At 42.5% G+C, this 19,047-nt stretch overlaps 1 protein-coding gene across 4 annotated transcripts; it reads right to left on the bottom strand.

The window, feature by feature from the left end:
* Nucleotides 1–5,678: 5,678 nt before the first annotated feature.
* LOC123038976 (DNA-directed RNA polymerase IV subunit 1) lies at nt 5,679–17,607 on the bottom strand. 4 transcript variants are annotated; one of them, XM_044462341.1, is made up of 19 exons: nt 17,350–17,607; nt 16,297–16,381; nt 16,114–16,234; nt 15,910–16,034; nt 15,382–15,426; nt 15,064–15,306; nt 14,112–14,267; nt 13,562–13,699; nt 10,855–12,711; nt 10,595–10,764; nt 10,441–10,507; nt 10,235–10,347; nt 8,560–8,702; nt 8,039–8,268; nt 7,739–7,912; nt 7,514–7,651; nt 6,962–7,149; nt 6,738–6,849; nt 5,679–6,241 (listed from the first exon to the last, which is right to left on the bottom strand). In XM_044462341.1, exons 2-19 carry the CDS (start codon nt 16,378–16,380, stop codon nt 6,068–6,070), a joined length of 4,278 nt encoding a protein of 1,425 aa, XP_044318276.1. In that variant the 5' UTR covers nt 16,381; nt 17,350–17,607; the 3' UTR covers nt 5,679–6,067. The 4 variants fall into 4 exon arrangements, with proteins under 4 accessions (XP_044318276.1, XP_044318265.1, XP_044318273.1 ...); XM_044462330.1 differs by having other exon boundaries at nt 17,362–17,607; XM_044462338.1 differs by lacking the exon at nt 17,350–17,607 and adding an exon at nt 17,145–17,205.
* Nucleotides 17,608–19,047: the final 1,440 nt, after the last annotated feature.

The raw sequence follows: 19,047 nt of genomic DNA, 5'->3' as shown, positions 1-19,047 counted from the left end.
CTAGATGCCGAGAAACCTGGCAAGAGTACTGCAAGATACTGTCTGTTCTTCTCTTGGCTCTCTTACTGCTCTTCCCTTGGGGGGAAAATGCTCTTTGTTTCTTTCGTTGATTACAAACTTGAATTTTTGAGTCGAATACAAAGCTATTGGATTATCAACGAAAAAAACAATTTGTGTTAGATACATTTATTTGAGGGACAAGTTTTTTCAGACGGATGGAGTATTATTGATTAATCTCATGGTCAAGCCAACATCAAACAGATTTTAAAAGCACATGGAGTCTCCATCTCTCAGAATATGGCACGAACCTGTAGTAAATTAAAGGAACAATTCATATACTTAGTTTCATCGACTTCTCCTCTGTGGATATAAGTGATTAAATGACTTCACCACCACCAATGCCTACATCTAATAAACGGTTATTTCATTCTTCTGGTGTGAACTAAAAGAAAGAGCTTATCGCTGGCTATAAGATGGAGTTATTACATCGATCCCTCCTCATAGACAGTAATTAGGATCAGTTCCCGCAAAAAAAAAAAGATCATGTCCCATAGAAGATATTTTGTGTTATGTACTTGTGTTCCTTTCTCGTTTGACTGTGTCTCATCAATATTGGAATCCATGTTTTTCTTTTCTTTTCATCTTCTCCTCTACCTCTAACCTATCGATTGCCTTCCGTCCCTTCTCTTTACACTACTCACGGCCAATGGCGAGCGACACGTCTAACAACATTTCATTGCTTGGTTGCCTACCACAAAGTGGTGAGTTAGTGGCCATGATTTAGTTTATTTTCTAGTAGATGATCTTTTAAATATTACTCAAGAAATATTATAATATAACTAATCACACACACCACCATAATAAAAAAAAACTTTATGAACTCATTGAATCAAGGTAATGGAACAATGAGTTTTCAAGTTTTTTTTTCTTCTTTTTGGACAGCAGCAGAATTCTCAAGGTTGTGGGTTTATAGAGAGTTCTTTTTTTGGTGAAAAGGGTTTACGGAGAGCTACAGTTGGCTTTCCAGGATTAGTAGTTAATCCAATTAAGGGGGTGTTTGGTTCAGGGACTTTTTAGTCCCAGAGACTAGAAAAAGTCCCTAAAAAGTCCCTAGGAACCAAACAGGAAGGATTTTTTTTACAGGGACTAGAAAAAAACTCTACTGGAGAGTCTTTTTTGATTAGTCTCTGGGATTAGAAAAAGTCATAGGACTTCTGAACCAAACACCCCCTAATATAACTATTGCTCATATAACTGTTATTATTACCAAGTACCATCGTACCAGCACACACCGAACTCCATTTTTTCACATCACAACATAATATATTGTTTATACATAGATAATTGACCTTGGTTATGTTGTATGTTTGACTTATCCATGTGCAGTCCGCTTAACCTTAATCAGATGCCTAACATTAACTATCAACCGACCGAACCTAGTCATCGATGCTCAGCTGCCGCCATACTTGAATGCATCAACACAATTAACTAGTAGACTATACTGCTCCATGATCTCTCTAGGAATCTTCCTAGAAAGTGCACAACGTACTGATCATGGCAATTAAGCACTAATTCTTATCCCGCAAATTGCGCTAACCCGTCAATTGATCGTCGGTCGATGTATCCACAGCTGGCACGATCAACACTTGTCAGTGGCACATTTGTAATAAACATATAAGGTGTTGATCCACGTCATGGCCTACCGATACATGTGCCGGCAGTGGCACAAGAAGCTCCATGTTGCCAGCGGATGACAGTTGTCGATATCGACACGTGTTAGCGGAACATTCTAATCGTCGCGCAGATCAAGATCAAGGGTGTCGTGCACGTTACCGTACCCAAGAATATATGTCAAAAGAGGAGAACATGTCAGGAAATCAGGCCCCCAAATCATGGAGATGGCATGCATGTGCAACGAATTTGATTAGTCCAATTAGTTAAATCGGCACTATGGTGCATACCATGATCAGCTCCCCGGAGGGGAACATGGTGGCACATTATCTCAACCAGTACTTAACTATAGTTAACATAGGGAGGAGGGAGATGTATTGCATGTAGTAGTATATATCGTGCTTAGCAAACTATGTATGTGTGCACATGACGCAGGAGACCTTTTCCTGTGCTGCATGCACTTCTGCTGAGGTGGCAGGGAGGTAGAGTGGTGTGGTGCATGTGGGCCCTTGACACATCACACATGCATGCATGCATATGCATGGTAGTGGCGCCTTGAGGAGGATCATGCAGTGGAGGGAGGGATACAGGGTGTTCTGATGAGGAGATCATAAAAGGAGTGCATGCATGGTTGGTTGGTGGTGTATGCATGAGAGGTGTCTGCCTGTGTTTGGATGGACGAGAAGATCAGAAATGTTTGTTGTTTAAGATATATCATGTGGTGGCATGTGGCCTTGAGTTAGGAGGAACATGCATGCATGCCCTCTCCCTCAAGCAATACCTCCCATGCATGCCAACATGCTGCCACCCCTACTCTCTCACTAGCATCACAGAAATAAAATAGTATATGAATATATGATCCACATAAATATACGTATATGATCTAGCTATGCTTGATGCATGTGCATGCTTAATCACAGGACACAACATGGGTTCTTTATGCTCTGACACCTAATTCCCCCAATAGCTCACCCCTTCCAACCTAGCAGCTCCAACGCGGCCTCTCCTCTCCTATATATATGGCACCCCTTTCGCCATGTTCCAACACATGCATACTCAGCCACCAGCTGCATTATCTCCCTCATCGACCCATCTCCTCTAGCCACTCTACGTACGCAGCGCACTTGCCTCTCTGTCTCCCTCCCTCTCACATCCCAAGCAGTAGCCGTCGCGAGCGATCGAGATCCGCCATGGTTGCACACGCCAGCATCTACTGCAGCGCCGCCACCGCCATGGCGACGACGGCGAGGAGCGGGCCGGCATACTCCGCCGTGGCTCCTAAGTCGTCGCCGAGGAATACCAAGAGAAGGAGCGGCAGGAAGGCGACGAGGACAACGGCCGGGCGGCGGCGCTGCGTGGAGGCCATCAGGAGGAAGATGGAAGCGCTGAGGCGGCTCGTCCCTAGCGGCGGCGATCACCGCAGCGACGAGATGGCGGAGGACGACGGCGTGGACGAGCTCCTGTTCCGCGCCGCCGACTACATCGTGCGGCTGCAGGTGCAGGTGAAGGCGATGCAGCTCATGGTCGACGTGCTGGAGCACACCAAAGACTCTTGATTATTTATCCATTTCTACTATATAGGTCGTGTCGAGCAGAACAGATACATGTACACGCATACCAGTATAGGTACCCGCGTACGTATACAAATTGTGTATTTTTTTCGATTTTGGGGGTCATTTCTTTCTTTCTTTCTCTTTCGGCGTTTTGGAGAAGTATGAAATACGTAGGGGTTAATTATACGGGTGGGAATGGTTATTGGTTTATTCGTTAATTGCTGTGAACTTGCGTGAGTGCGTACTACTTACGTGATGATGTAAATATGTATGCATGACTTTGATATATGTATACATACATATATACATCCGGTATATGATGCTACAATGGAAATTTTGGTTGCTAGTATTTGTTTACGAATCACTATGACAGGACAATTATTCACTCTTATGTGATGTTTGTTTCGAAATAAATGTTTATTTTGGCGGGTTTGCTATTTCTCAATTACCTGAGAATAGAAAACGGGTTAGTCAGAGAACCAACTAGTGGTTTGATGGTTAAGAGGGCGGTGGTACCCCTAACCTCCCATGGTTCGAACCCCATGGTTGAGGTTTTGGTGTCTCGTTTATTCTTTCAATAGGAGGTGACTTTCTATCAATGGTGATACCAATGCGACGTGGCTAGCCACTGATGCACACGAGGGGGTGGATGTGCTTTTCGTTTTGTCCGACTCTCGGATTGAACAACAACAAAGCTCGACACGAGGATGCCATCAAGGGCTTATCGAGACCTCGCCGAAGACGGGGACAACGTGGATCGCCGCCGGAGGAAGAGGGTAGATTGGAGGAGGAAGATATGGTGATGGCTGCTAGATTTCAATCCAATATTAGGAAAAACTTTTTCCCAAGGCAGTTGTTCCTTAGGTGCTTCATTATTTTAGAATTTATTTTTCAGGAGCATGCAAACTGTGTGCCTTAGCTTTAGAGAGGATAGATGTAAAATACAAGAATTATAGACAAACTCCCATCACACCTCGATGAGAAGTAAACTCCCCTCCAGCTTGAACGCGCACATTACAACCACAACACACAAGATCATATCCTAAACTGGCCATTAAAGCCGCATCTCAACCAACACCGGCCATCTCCAAAGAGCAACAACTTCAAAGAACTATCCTTGCCGACGCACCAGCCACCCCTTGAATGGCCTAAAAGAGTCGGTAGTGTGTGGTGGGACTCAGACAACTACGAGAAAGTCATCATCTTGGACTCACCCCGTACATAGCTAGCGCCCCTAGACCCTTGAGAACGGTCCATAACAGCAGCGCGCACCATAGGAACGCAACTTAGAACCTCCAAGCCATGTCTCCAAATACGATGCTCCAAACAGAGGGATGGCGTCGAGGATGCCGCCATCGTCATTCTGGATCCGAACATAAGCTTTCACCTGGAGAAAACAAACCAAGTGAGAGAGAGCGAGATGCCGACACACCGCAATGAAGCCTCCAAGAAGGGGGAACGACACCCACGGGTGTCATCGCCGTTGGCACCAACGTAGATGGGCAAGACTTTCATCCGCATGGACCCGCCCTTGCATCCCTGCCCATGTTGGTTCACTCCGTTGCCAGTACATCACCACGTCCTTGAAGCCGTGTCGTCACACTCGACCAACACCACCGCCAGAACGGCTGGCACCACCACGCCGGGCTAACATTGTTGCTGCTAGCACCACCGCGGTGCCCAGTAGCCACTGCGACTCGGCATCATCATGCCTACCGGTAACCACAGACCAACCCCACAAGCCCACCTAGATCTAGAACGTGTGACCTAGAGCCCCTGGCGGCCGCGGCAGCACCACTGGATGGAGCCTGCCCCACCGCCACCGAGCAGGGCCGCCATCGGCTTCATCGTGCTTCGCCGCCAAGAAATCCGCCGCCGCCGGGGGAGAGCCGCATCCAGGAGATGGCCCGTTGCCATCGGCATTGCTCGGGCCTCTCCTGACAATGTTCCTCCACGGCAACAAGGAAGAAGGGGGCGGAGGGAGGGAAGCTAGGGTCCCCCGTGTCACCTTAGAGAGGGACAGGAAGTTCAACTTGAGAACTTCTCGACGAATGGCCTTTATTATTTTAGCATTTTAATTGTGTTCCGGAAAACGAGTTTTGCATCTCTAATTAGTTAGCTGCCCTTCATTCCTCCTTCCCCTGCTGTGGCCTTCACAAGTGGCTCCCCTTGCGCGCTCCTCATGGAACCCCGCCTCCCCCTTTGCTCCCAAGGGCAGGCAGCATTGCCGATCGTACTAGCTCATTCTCGTCGCCTCCCTAGAAGTTGTCCTTGCCCTTGCGCCGCGCTGGCCTTCTCCCCTTTGCCCAGCATTAATCATCACTCATCTCTCCTTGTAACAAACGTCATGGAGAAAAACCTCACCGTAAAAACCATGGGAGCCAAGATTTAGCTGCACCAAGAAACCTCACCGTAACCTCTTAACAAGTGCCGGAACCATGGCAGCAAAATTTCTGAAAGGTGGATAAAATGAGCACCCAGAAATTTGGGCCAAAATTTCTACATACAAACAGGGTTCACGACGGAGTTTCCTTCCAACATATCCAGATGCTAATGCCAAGGAGAAGAAGGGTTGTACAACAAAAGAATGGCATCGCCCTACAAGACAACATGTTCATTTCCTACCAGAAGGGTGGCGAAGAAGCACGGCATCTTCGCCAATCAGCAGTTCACTCTTCTCTAGGATAACTGACCATCGTCCACTTCTTCTGTTCGACAGCTCCTTGTCGACAAAACATCAGATGCTCTCTACCTACTGTTCAACAGCTCCTTGTCGACAAAACATCAGATGCTCTCTACCTATGGTCTGAACTGAACTAGATGAAATGGCAACAGTGCTAACATTATGACGAAACTGCTCTGTTCCGTAGTATCCTCTCTACATAACGTCCGAGCTCAGGCGAGATAGAATCCGCGGCACCCTGGACACATTTCTTGTAAGAAAAGTCTTCAGTTGTGCCGTCATCCCGTACCATAATGAAGCACCTTGTTCCTGGGTGACTAGGATGATGTCCAATCTGCGAGGAGCACACACCACATCATCTCAGGGTAACAATATGCTAGAATTCAAGAGTAACCATAATGCACTGCAAAATAGTTGGCTACGATATTTACAACAAGCATAGGCACCAAAACAGGGATGTAACACAATAGATACCGTCAGATTGAACAATATGAACAGAGGGAAAAGATTGTTGTTCATGCAACCTTGGGAACACAACAATGCTACGAAAGCTGGTAAGGGTAGCAACCTTGAGATGGAATTAAATGAACACAATCCTTTTTCACATTAAGTGGACAGCTCATTAGCGCATTCGCATGTTAGCACCGAGAATATTAGCACATATACCAAATGAAAAACAGATGCAGACAAAGATGTAAGAAAATCAATCCTATTATTTTGGGAAACAATAGAATTCCTATTAATACATTCATCTATAGTTAGCTACATTCATAACAGTAGAATTGTAGAATGACGAAGCTATGAGGAAAACAGAAACACATTTATATTACCTTTATATCTTCTATTCCAGCACCAATCTTTTCACACCCTCTGGGATGAAATCTCAGGGCCTCGATTACACGTGATTTATCTAGCTCCCCAACACATTCATTTAATTGGTACCTTCATGCAAGTAAAACATGGTATCATATAGGAAGGTAATCAAGATAAAACTTCAAATGGGATAAAACTACTATGCACAATACAATTCCATGGATAGTGATGGGGGCATTACTCTCGTAGCATGTTCTGCAAGCAAGTGCGCATATCAATAATGTTGTCCCATATACCAACTGCAGCAACAAGAAAATCTTGCTCCACAGATATGGTGCTACCATTCAAGAAAGCTTCGCCCGGCGCTTGCCGAACTTCAGGGCTATTTAGGAAGTCATAGATGTTCTCATTTGGTATGGGTGCATGCGCCTGCAGAAAAAGTTAAATGTTAGCATCGAATTAAACATATGTATATGCATCGAGTACAGTAAGGAGAAAGCGTATTTTTATCCATTTATCACTTGGCCAAGATTAAATCACTGGTTACAAAATAATCCCAACATCACGAGACAGGCAGTTCAAGCATCCCACAGCCTGATCACAGACAGGTATCTGGGAAAATATATCTGGCACTATGCTCTCAAAAACTAAATGCATGAATCTATAGCAGTGGAGTAGAGGGCAGTTGTATATGAAGGCCTCAATTTGCTTTTACTTTTTTCATTTTTGGGAGTACAATGAAATGCCCCTAAAAAAGCATGCGCCTAAATTTGACAGTAGTTACAATACTCACCTTCCCAGAATAAATAATCTTGAAAGGACCCGATGTCCCAGTAGAAGGCTCCTTGCCCCAGGCCATTGCATCTACAGTACCACAGAGATTGTCCACTGAAGACTGCTTTGCAGCATTTATAAAAGTATGTGCAGGCCTCTGCAGAACATGACATCAAATAAGAATTTGTTCACCGAACTTTAAAAAGGAAAATCTTGTAGTAAAGAAGAAGCCTAAATTACTCACAGAAAAACAAGCTTCAGAAAATGGAGATGAGATTGATAATCGAGTCCGTTGTTGCTTCAAACCTTGACTGCTTAGTCCATGGAACTGCCCACTTACAGACAGGCAATTTGCCACGACCAGCAAGTGTTCGCGGCGAATATTCCTTCCAATATCATCAGTTTTTGATCTTAAAGACTGCACAAGGAATGAGGAAACATCAAATGCTATAGAAGAAATTATCATTGGCAATCAGGCTTCAAAACAATTTGACCCAAATATTTAGAGAAGTGAAAATCAAAACAAAGAGAAGAAAATATATACTTCAACAAAGTATTTCCACGCTGAGTCTATGCCATATGAGCAGAAAATATCATATACGCTCCCTGGCCGGCTCCGCTCCCAGTCAATCAACTCCATAATTGCTATGCAAGACTTTTGTAGAGTAGCCCAAAACTTAACACTCTTGCAATGCTCCTCAGACATAACAACTTTCACAACAAGTTCACTGTCCTCTTGACACTGGATCTCAACTTTCTTAAATTCCAAAAATCCTGCAAAGGAAAACAAGTATTGTGCATCAAATATAATCCGCATGTTCTGTACTGAAGGAATCAAGTTAGCATGTGGTATTTGAAACATAGAAGTCACATAACGGGTCCTCAAATTTATGAGAACATCAGAAGACTGAATCATACAAGTTGCAGCGAAAACAACTTTACCTTTGTACCATGAAACTTAGAAAAATAAAATTATATGTTCTACAACTCGATCTAGTAAAGTAAGGAGTTCCTTAGCACAAATATAGAAAACATGTTTCGGAAAATCTATCGAACCATAATTACCTTTCACTAGTAAGGCCAGGAGGTTTGGAATCACCCTTTTCTTGATAGTGTCCAATTGAGACATAGAGTTTGAATCATCCTGTGTTACCACAGTGATGCAACAAGTCTGCCTGTTACCGCACTCATTGTCAGCAGAACATTTGCTGCAGGGTAGAAGTATTGCATGTCAAAATATATATTGCAGAAGCTCAAAGAGAAAAAGTAAAGTAGGCATTCGCATAATGCATAACATGCATAAGCACTTCATAGCCTACAATTCACCTCACATCTAATGCCTGACATGTTTGTTGAAATATTGATGTGTATATATCACTTAGGCAGGCAATGCAATAGTTGGATTTAACTACAATGTAAATTTTTAGATAAAAACTGTTTAGTAGTATTAGTATTGGTCTATGTGTCTGTATTAGTCTAGATTTCCTTCCTTGTATTTCAAGTCTCTTGTACTATATAGTTGCTCCTCTAATACAAAATATCTACTCCTTCCGTATCAAAATATAAGACGTTTTTGTAGGCTAGTTTAGTCTACAAAAAAGTCTTATATTTTGGTACAGAGGTAGTATTTTGTTGTGGTAATTTTAACTATATCAAGATGTCAAATTCTCCAAAATAAGAATGATAACTCATTTATTGTTGCTGGTTTGGTCTAACATTGATGTGAGGTAATCCATCAATGGATAACAGCATTGTATCTTGAATAGTTCAATTGCTACCATGAACAGCTATTGTTTTCCTTAACGAAATGACGCAAACTAGGTGTTCCAGAAAAGACCAATACTATATGATGAATAGATTAAAATCTAGTATTTGGAGAGAAAAAAGGTTGCTAGGTTGACACTGTCGTGTGGGTTGGTCACCCAAATGCTAGGTACGGACGGCCCTAGCTGGCTCCAACTAAGGGATATAATTGTGTTATCTTTAAGTTTGGGAATAGTATTATTAACTAGGAATTAGTAATCAACTAAGGAGAAGATATCCCTTAAGTCAAGCCTTACACCAACTAGGGAAAAGATGTTCAGTTTGTTGCCTAGCTTGGGTTGTTACTTGACCCCTTGAGACCTTGAGATGAATGATCAAGCAAGAAGAATTACGACCTATCTGTCGCTACTTCATCCTCGCAATCCCTAATCTAATCCCTCTCCCAAACAGCCGCCTGACCATCTTCCCAGCGGTATTTACCCTTCATGACATCATTTCGACAAAGAAATGAAGCACACACTATAAACTGATGCTTCTGAAATACAATTACTTTGTAGCATACACACCAAAATGTTTATCCCCTGATTGGTAAACATCAGCAGAATCTAACTTATATGTTGCCATGAATGTTAGTGATAATTACCACGCCTCCTGGGACGTCCACTGATTGGGCGCTAAGATCCTGTAATTATCACCTCCTAGGAGGCATGTACTCTCCCCCATCTTTTCAATGAAATGAAACGCAAAGATTCCTTTGCGTTTTCTCGAAAAATTACCACGCTGAGAGCGAGGGCAGAAAGGAGAGTTGAGTATATTAACAGGGCATATACTGTATCTTCATTTTCACGCTAGCGAGAACATGGAAGCAGTTGGCACACCAAATTAGTGGTTAGACAAAAAGAAACAGAGAGACATATAAATACTAATTTTAACTCGAACATTTTTTTCATGGGAACCAAATAGTTTCTGAACTTACCCCTTTGAAATATAAACTTTAGGGAAGTTTAACTTGTCTCTTTTGGCATTGTATTGTTCTGTAAGCTCTTCCACAACAAGTGTTAGTCCCAATCTTTTTTTCGTCATCATTTCCTGCATGTACGTACAGGTTTAAATATTTATTTAAGACATCAGCTTAATGACCCTTATAAAATAGGAAGTGTGGTTACTTCGAAAGAATAAGACCTGGCTTAGATGAAAATGAGTAATCCATGGGCTTCCTTTTGTTGACTCTATACCACATCCCCCATATCTGCAAAACAAAATGCAAAAAATATTAATTAATTAAAAAGTACTTCAACGTGAAGTGATAGGAAAAAGATGATTCAAATGTACTGACAGGATCATGACGGTGGCAACCAAATCAGAGAAGTTCACTGGCTCGAGATGATCCTTAACTTCTAGCGATGCATACTCCAAACCATATCTATATTTTTTTAGATTCTTTGACAGGAAAAGCAAACCAACATGATCCATAGAAGTACCACCCTTCTGGCACTTCAATACATCCTGAAATTAATGTTAAAGTAGTATCAGAAGAAAGAAAAGAGACATCACAATAATCATTGGCCGTGAAACAATATAGTAAAAGAGCATAACCTGCAAATTCATGAGAGGAGATTCCTCCAAGCTGTTCACTGGGTGATCCAAAGCTCCATATGCAGCTTCTGAAATGGAACAAGCAGCCCATGAACCAACAGGGGCACCAAGTTCACCTTCCACATTGCGATCACTGCACATGTCTTCAGCAGTATCATAAGTGAACTGCATTATCTGCTGCCCGTAAGAACTTCTAACAGTCCCATCATAAGCAACATATAAATCCCTCAGGTGATACATTAGTTTTCTTGTTAAAGTCCCGGGAACATCTGCATTCTCACTGAAGAAGTTTGCCCTGCCAGATATCGAATGAAGAAGACACTCCAATGGATTTAAACCACCAGCAAAGGAATTCCTGATCACAGCATACAAGTTTTGGCCTCCCAAGCATTCACCCGTGCCCTCAGATTTATGCCTATTCCAGCTGGCACATGAGAGTTCCGATGGAATTCTAAAGGGGAATCTGCTTGCTGGAAGTTGAAGACCGACGCATGCAGTTTGTTGCACAAACTTCAACATGCTACCCTTACTTCCTGCATTAGTCATCATCATCATTGAATTATTTTTGGCTGTGTGCTGTTGAACCATCTTCTGAAGATCACTGAATACACTCTTAAACGCCATGATTGAAGATTTTATAATTGGCAGATTGCTCTGAATGAAATTGGACTGTTCATAAGATTGTGATAAATCAGCACAGTCGTCATAACATTTCAGAATCGATATGGAATCTGGACTTAGCAATATCTGTTTAATACGAAAAGCCTCTTCAGCATCATCCAATGCCAGATTAACTCCATCAGCTAGTTTTCTCCTCGAGTCATGGTCTGGGAACAGATAGATATCCGAAAGACTGACACTTAAACCTCTCATGGTTAAAAACTCACATAGTACATCCTGAGCAGAAGAGAGTAACTCAAGAGCCTTGTCGCCATATTGTTTGAACATGACGGAAAAAAGGCCAGATATGCTATTCTGCAGCCAAAAAGATTCAGATGGGCAGGCAAGAACTTCACCGTCTATGATGTGTACCTTAGGCTCAATGCTGAAACTCATATCAGACGGAAGCAGCATGCTGAACAACTGCTTACCGGTCCACAGTGGACCATGAGAGTGTATAGATTTCATTATTGCTGGCCCTGGTGTCGGCGAGAGTGGATGGCATAATAACATTTGAAATTGCTGAACTTCAGTTTTCTTTAGTAAAACCTCTGAGCTTGTTAACAGATATGCTGCAGCTAGAGAGTCATGTGTTAATGACACCAAACTTCGCCCATCTTGCGCGTTCAATAGTTGGTGGCTCAAACTAACTAGCTCCTCAAGCTCAACTCTTGACTGTATGGACTGTGGGACATATCCATGCAAACAGTCCCCATCAAAATCTCCCGCGAGTGGTGCACAACAGAGTGGGTTGATTGAAAGTACCGACTGAACTGGGAGTAATTTTGCAGAGAGTCCAATAACGGAGTGTTGATGTATTGACGGTGGCCTATTGATAAGAATAAGATCACCATCCTGCAACAGCCTGTGCACAGTGTCACCAATTACCAGCTGATTTGGCTTCCGAACAATAATTGTCTTTCCACTGCGCTTAATGACTAGTTTTTCATTGGCAAGAAGGTAACAGTTGCACTTCGAATTTATGCTGTCAAAGTTGTAGGAGTTCACATGCTCAGAAACTAACAAGTTCGAAGCTAAATCCACAGGGATGCCAATTTCATGCAATCTAATCTTCGGATCACCGACCATAGTACCCCGAAAAGCATTATCGGACCGTTTGCTGAGAATGGCATCCTTCAACCACTTCATTCCATGTGTGTCTGTTGATGACTCCTTATCTGTCTTTTTAGAGTGTAACTGCAAATAAATAAAAATGTTATCAAGCAAGTGAAAGCATATGACATAAGCAGTAATCACAATGCCACCTCAAACTACATATTGGTAATTCTTTGTTTTGAATAAATAACAAAAACAAACAGCTTTTCTTTCACTGAACCCGATACTCATCCTTCGAAATTAACCGAATTAAACTTGGAGGGGACTAGATGAAACAGCTATGTTTTGTCGGTTGTGTTTAATCTGTTTACAGAGGGCAACATATCAAGGTGGAAGATTGGTGTATGCGCTATTCTCCACTACAATCAGGTAAAGTGCCAGAACAATTTGAATATCATATGGTGCAAGTCAACTACTGAGTGCATGTTTGGAGATGGAAAGCAATTAATGGAAAAGGGATGGACAAAAATGGGAACCAGATATAATACTGTCAAATGCATAACTCCATATGTGTGAGTGGGAACAAAATAAACAAGAGCTGCTTCAAATAAAATACACCTAATCTAACCATATTAAAAGGACTGTTATGATGCTTTTTAAGAGCCGCATCAAAATAAGCTAACATGTCTTTTTACTGGATTACGACAGAGAAGTGTTGCGCGCACAAGTGTGTGTGGGGTTGAGGTTATGAAGTACAGACTTTGGTTTAATTTTTTTTTGTTGAGTATCTACAGATCTGACAATACAACAGGAGAACTTGACCGGAAAACTGCAAGGGAGGCTCTGACAGTGTATAATTTTAGTAAAACTGACAAAAATAGGGAAATTCAAATCTGGATAATGTGGATCATGCTATGCGGATATTGCAATAGAAAGACATATAATCATGCAACATCGATACTGCAATAAAACAAGATATCAGCTCCCTTGCCTTTGACAATTTGAGGCACTCCACAACTCGGCTTGTGACAAGTGAACTTGCAAGAACACTGAACTGTGGATGCTGACGCAAGTCATCAAGTTTCCTACCGACATCAACCGTCCTCTTGTAAGCTTTTGTCAGGTCATCCTAAGTCCAAACATGGAATGAAAAAACATATAAGTCCATAATTACGACACCAACACAGCCCAGAAAATGCACCAAGTATGTGCATCAGACCACAATAAAACAAGCATGCTCAACAAACCTATAAGGAAACCAGAGAGAATACTGCCTTGCTTTGGCAACAGAATTGTGTAAGAGTATATTAGACAGAGTAATGATGAATCATTTAATTAGATGTAGGAAGACTAGCCTAGGTTCTCTCGTTGATTACATGATTTATTGTTGACTCACTATCAGATGTAAGTCCTTACACCATACAGAGGATTTGGTTGCATTTAACAAAAGCATTTAAGGGGAAAATTGTTAGAAAACGTTGAAGGGATGATACAGAAAATAATCTTTGGTATGAAGTTCACCAGAGAGGTCTAGCACTTACATAAGCTAGGCGAGGGCCATCTGAAAACCCATAGGGCAACTCCGCCACGCGATGGAAGTTAGGAGTGACCGGCAAACACGACAGGAAAATTAGCTCCGGCCTTGAAGCAAACCGGCTAAATAGCTCAGGATCAAGTTGTTTCAATATGTGAGAGGCCTGCAAATACGATAAAGGAAATAAGGTTGTAACCATAAGAAATATTTTAAAATTATATGGTCGGTTGCTTGCCATTTACTTTTGAAAGAAATGCGCTGTAGCATAGCAATACCAGTGCAGTGGCCTACAAGAATATGCATACCACCTTTCAAAAGAAGCTTTGAGAAAATAGCATTGGCCCAGTTTCCCTTATCACTTAATTATATTTTTCATCCACACATCGTCCACTGAACAAAACTAGAGGTGCATTATAATTTCACTGAAAAGTGGATGAGTCAATTTACACCCTATGAGGACATTCTGCATCCACTTTTATGCAGAGAGTTGGTAACGCATCATCGTGGACCAAGTGTATTGCCTTAATGTTCATGCAAAACTATTTTGCCAGATAATAATAATGATATATCATATTTCTGGATCACATAGTGTTTGTTGTGTTTTGTTTTCTGCATGTTATAAAATATTCAAAACAACACAAGCAACCCAAAATCCCCTTTAAATTGTCTTATAATTCCATACACTTGACGCTTTGAGAAAAATATGGCAGGGACAAAGTTGATGAATTGTCAGCCAATAATATAGAACATTTTTCTCAAAAGAAGAAACAGGAAACGATGCTGCAGCAAAACCAAATCTGCTCTGCAAGCCAACACAGAACAGACTAATGTTACTGAATAGCAAATACTCTGCGACAATTAATATGGATCGGAGGGAGTACTAAAGCTGTGACAATTAATATGGATCGGAGGGAGTACTAAAGCTGTGACAATTAATATGGATCGGAGGGAGTACTTACTTGGTATGGAGACAGTAATATCTTGGTCATATTTGATTGAGGGGGGTGGTGATGAGGTACGAAATCCCAATAGTCCAGGGGAAGAACTTCAGCTGAATCAGTCACTCTGTCAGCAACTTCTGCAGTAAGCGAAATTTTGTCCATAACGCTAGGATCCCGTTGAAGTTTAGCCTTGGACAGTGTCATTCTTGGGCTTGTCAGTGTCTTAAAGATTACATCGGGGTATTGTTTAGTGCCATCCTTCTGTTCAGCAAAAAAGGGTCAAGGTTTAATATGATAGGGCAGAATTACAGGCCCAAACGTTGAACATGCACTTACTGAGCAATACTTGCAAGTTGCTTGACTTGTTGCCCCATCCGACCTCTTCGACAACAAAAATCAACATGTTAGAGGAATAAATATGAACCAACCCGGTATACCAAAAACGAGATATGCTTCTGCATGCATAGTTTCTATATTATGTATTGCAATGCCTACATATCTTCTGATGTGCTTTTGAAATGTAAATATCTTGTCTCACAAATTCCAAATGTTCAAACAAATAAAATGTTAGTAATCAGTATAAAGCTTAGTTTCCACATTGCAGAAGTTTGTTTAAAGATACGTTAGGCATGGGAAAAGATGCACTAGCTATGACAGCAGTACCAATATTTGTTTTATGGACTTTTATTTTGTATGCAGGACTTAGCACCATGACATTAGTTCAGCAGATCAACAATGAGAGTTTTTTAACAAGGACCTTATTGTCCAGAGGCGCTATGACCCATAAGGTATGACACCCTTAAAATATTAAAGAGAATAAATTGGTAAATCAGGATGAAGTAGGTTAATCTGGCTATTACAAACCTTTGAATCTCTGTTCTGCTTTGGAGTGTGGCAGCCAGGACATATCTGATTCAGTAACTGAACAACTTCCTCGAATAGATGCGGGTTGAACACAGTTGCTGGCAGCTTAATCACGCCAGAATGACCTAAAATTTGGACACATCAATTTATTTTGGATTAGGAACAACCACATAAATTTGATGCTGAATGCTTAATATTACTCACCATCACATTCACGCACACTCTGCGCTCCGCAAGTCTCACACTGTGGTGCCCCATTTGGTAGTCCCAACTTGGCACTACTGACATCAGATGGTTCTACAATGCTCACGCTGCTTGACTTTTCCTGGAAATGCACATCAGCTTTAAGTATATTCCTCTTTTCGGGGGCAAAAAGCAAAAGCTTACCATCTCTGTATTGGTCATGAGATAGAATGTGATGCCTTTCAGCTCCCCGGTTGGCATTCCCATTTCAGCATTTGGCTCCTCCATCCTGCAGAACGAACACATAGAAAATGTCATGTACTGACAGAAGTAGATGATGACACACGAAAAGGAACAGAATCTAATCTAAATCATTGATACAGGAAGAAATAGTTTGATGGAACAGCAAACTGCTACAGGCATTGCTACGGAAACAGGAATCGCATCTCAATCCCAGGCACTCGTATCAAATCGGACAGTTGATAGCAAAACCGGAGCAAACGGGCCATCGGCACGAACTGACAACCAGTACCAATTTACAGGAGAAACGTGAATGAGTACGAGAATGTGGTCAGATTGGACACTGGAATTCCTACGGAATTTGGACACAGGAAACGAATTAACAGGAATTTGACAGCACGGTTCGGTTGATCCGAAGAGGGTTTATAGGAAAATAAATACAGGATCGAAGTCCAAGCCAGAAAACAAAATAGCCTACGAAAAACCCTCCACGGAGAGGCAGAGCCGGGGCGCCTCACCTGCGAAGGACGGAACCAACCCGCCCCTAGTCGAATCCCAGGAGCGGCAGAGGGTGCCGACGCCGCCGGCGCAGCAATCTGCGTGCGAGGGAGAGCGAAGGTGGAGGGCGGCACGGAGACGAAGAGGAGGAGGGCGGCACGGAGACGAAGAGGAGGAGGGCGGCACGGAGAACGGTAAACTAAAGAGAATCTCTCTCTGAATCCTAACCGGTTCAGAGTCGGACGAACACCTGCGGAAAGGTAAGGAAGAATATTTCTAGCCGTCTCGGGGTTCGGGCGCCGCGCTCCACCTACCTGGGGGTTTGGGCATTTGCGGGCGGGCGGGCCACCAGAGCCGGGGTTTTCTGGGCAGTCCACCGGGAGAAGCGGCCTGATTCCCTGACGTCACTGCGCCTTCTTCCTCGGTCCAAATGGCAGACGGGGGATCAAAGAAGACTGAGAGAGAGAGAGAGAGGAGTCGGACAGCGGGCGCTGCAGAGGTCAGTCAGGAGGATATTACCCGAACACGAACCTGGAGCGGAGCGCTGCACGCGGCGGCGGCCGACGGGAGGGGCGGCGGCGTCCGTCCGGCTCCGGCCGGCTGACCGCGGTCGCCGACGGGAGAGGCGGCGGCGGGCGCCCGCGCGGGCTCGTTCGAGCGAGGGAGTCTGGGAGAGGAGGCGCACGGCCTGGCCTCGTGCTGGCCGAGGGGCAGAGTACTACTCTGTCTCGCTTTTTCTTTTCTGAGATTTGGATTTGATGAATTGGACCAGGGTCCAGGGGTGTGTGTATTATATACTCTTGTAGCGGCCCTTTTTAAGGGAAACATTTATCAGCCGCCATAAAGCTTTTATAAAACTAGTGGAATTTGATAAATAAATAAAATAAACACCACCTTATATTATACTACAACCCGTAGTAATTTTTTTTTTTTGAAAAACGTAGTGAACTGATTCTGACAAATAGTATAGCACATTGCACTTTGCATTTTTCTGAAAATACCAGTGTAGTATAAAAACATGGCTACATTCGTGGCGCGAATAAAGCTTTGGGTTGGCAAGTTTAGGCGTAAAACAAATAGGTTTGAACGTTTATAATGGTGGTGGATTTGCTTTTCTTTTGAGAGACTATAAAGGGTGGATTGCTAAATTCCTTGCATCATCTATAGAATACTTAATGAATTTGTGCACGGGAAACCAAGTTTGATAAGTATTTATTTTATTACAAGAGAGCATCAACATTGTGACGCTTGAACTCCGTATTTTTGGCTTTAGCATCAGTGTCGCAAGTCAAAACACTAAAATGGGCATTGATGAACCTTCCTTCTCCATCCCCGACAGGTTTGCTCCATTTTGTTGTCTCTTGGTGTGTTATGTGTCATGCTAGCTTTCATAGTTTTTATAGAATATGAAACGAACAAAGGCTTTGGCTTAGCAAGTTTAGTCATAAAATGAAAATGTCTCGACGCTAATCATTTGTAGAAGAATTATGTAGTGGATTTGCTTTTCTTCCAACAGTTTAAAGGCAGATTTGTTGATTCCTTGCATCATCTAAGGGTTTTAAGAAACTTGTGCGTGAGAATAGAATTTGAAATGTATTCACCGGTTGCAATATACAAGAGAAGTGTGAACGAGTACGAAAACATAGTCAGGGCACTGGAATTCCGACATAATTTGGAACCATGGAACCAAACACGAATTTGAAACGTAGTAAACTGATCCTGACAAAGATAGCACATTGCATTTTGCATCTTTCTAAAAATACCAATGTAGTATAAAAACATGGCTATATTCATGGCGCGAAATTATGGCGCGAATAAAGCTTTGGGTTGGCAAGTTTAAGCATAAAATGAATATGTTTGAACGTTAACTATTTGTGGATTTGCTTTTCTTTTGAGAGACTAGGGTGGATTGCTAAATTCCTTGCATCATCTAGGGGTTTTAAGAAACTTGTGCGCGAGAATAGAATTTGAAATGTATTCACCGGTTGCAATATACAAGAAAAGTGTGAACGAGTACAGAAATATAATCGGATTGGGCGCTGGAATTCTGACAGAATTTGGAACCATGGAACCAAACACGAATTTGAAACATAGTAAACTGATCCTAACAAAGATAGCACATTGCACTTTGCATCTTTCTAAAAATACCAGTGTAGTATAAAAACAGGGTTGTATTTGTGGCACGAAATTATGGCGCGAATAAAGATTTGGGTTGGC

The sequence above is a fragment of the Triticum aestivum genome, chromosome 1A, assembly GCF_018294505.1.
Source record: "Triticum aestivum cultivar Chinese Spring chromosome 1A, IWGSC CS RefSeq v2.1, whole genome shotgun sequence".
Classification (NCBI taxonomy): domain Eukaryota; kingdom Viridiplantae; phylum Streptophyta; class Magnoliopsida; order Poales; family Poaceae; genus Triticum; species Triticum aestivum.
This window is presented reverse-complemented; position numbering and strand designations above follow the sequence as displayed.

Coding starts and splice junctions, on each gene's coding strand:
- LOC123038976 (XM_044462341.1), bottom strand. CDS start 16,380: ATGGAGGAGCCAAATGCTGAAATGGGAATGCCAACCGGGGAGCTGAAA. Junction 14,268..15,063: donor TATTACTGTCTCCATACCAA/GTAAGTACTCCC, acceptor TCGTATTTGCAG/GCCTCTCACATATTGAAACA. Junction 8,269..8,559: donor CCTGGCCTTACTAGTGAAAG/GTAATTATGGTT, acceptor TTTCCTTTGCAG/GATTTTTGGAATTTAAGAAA.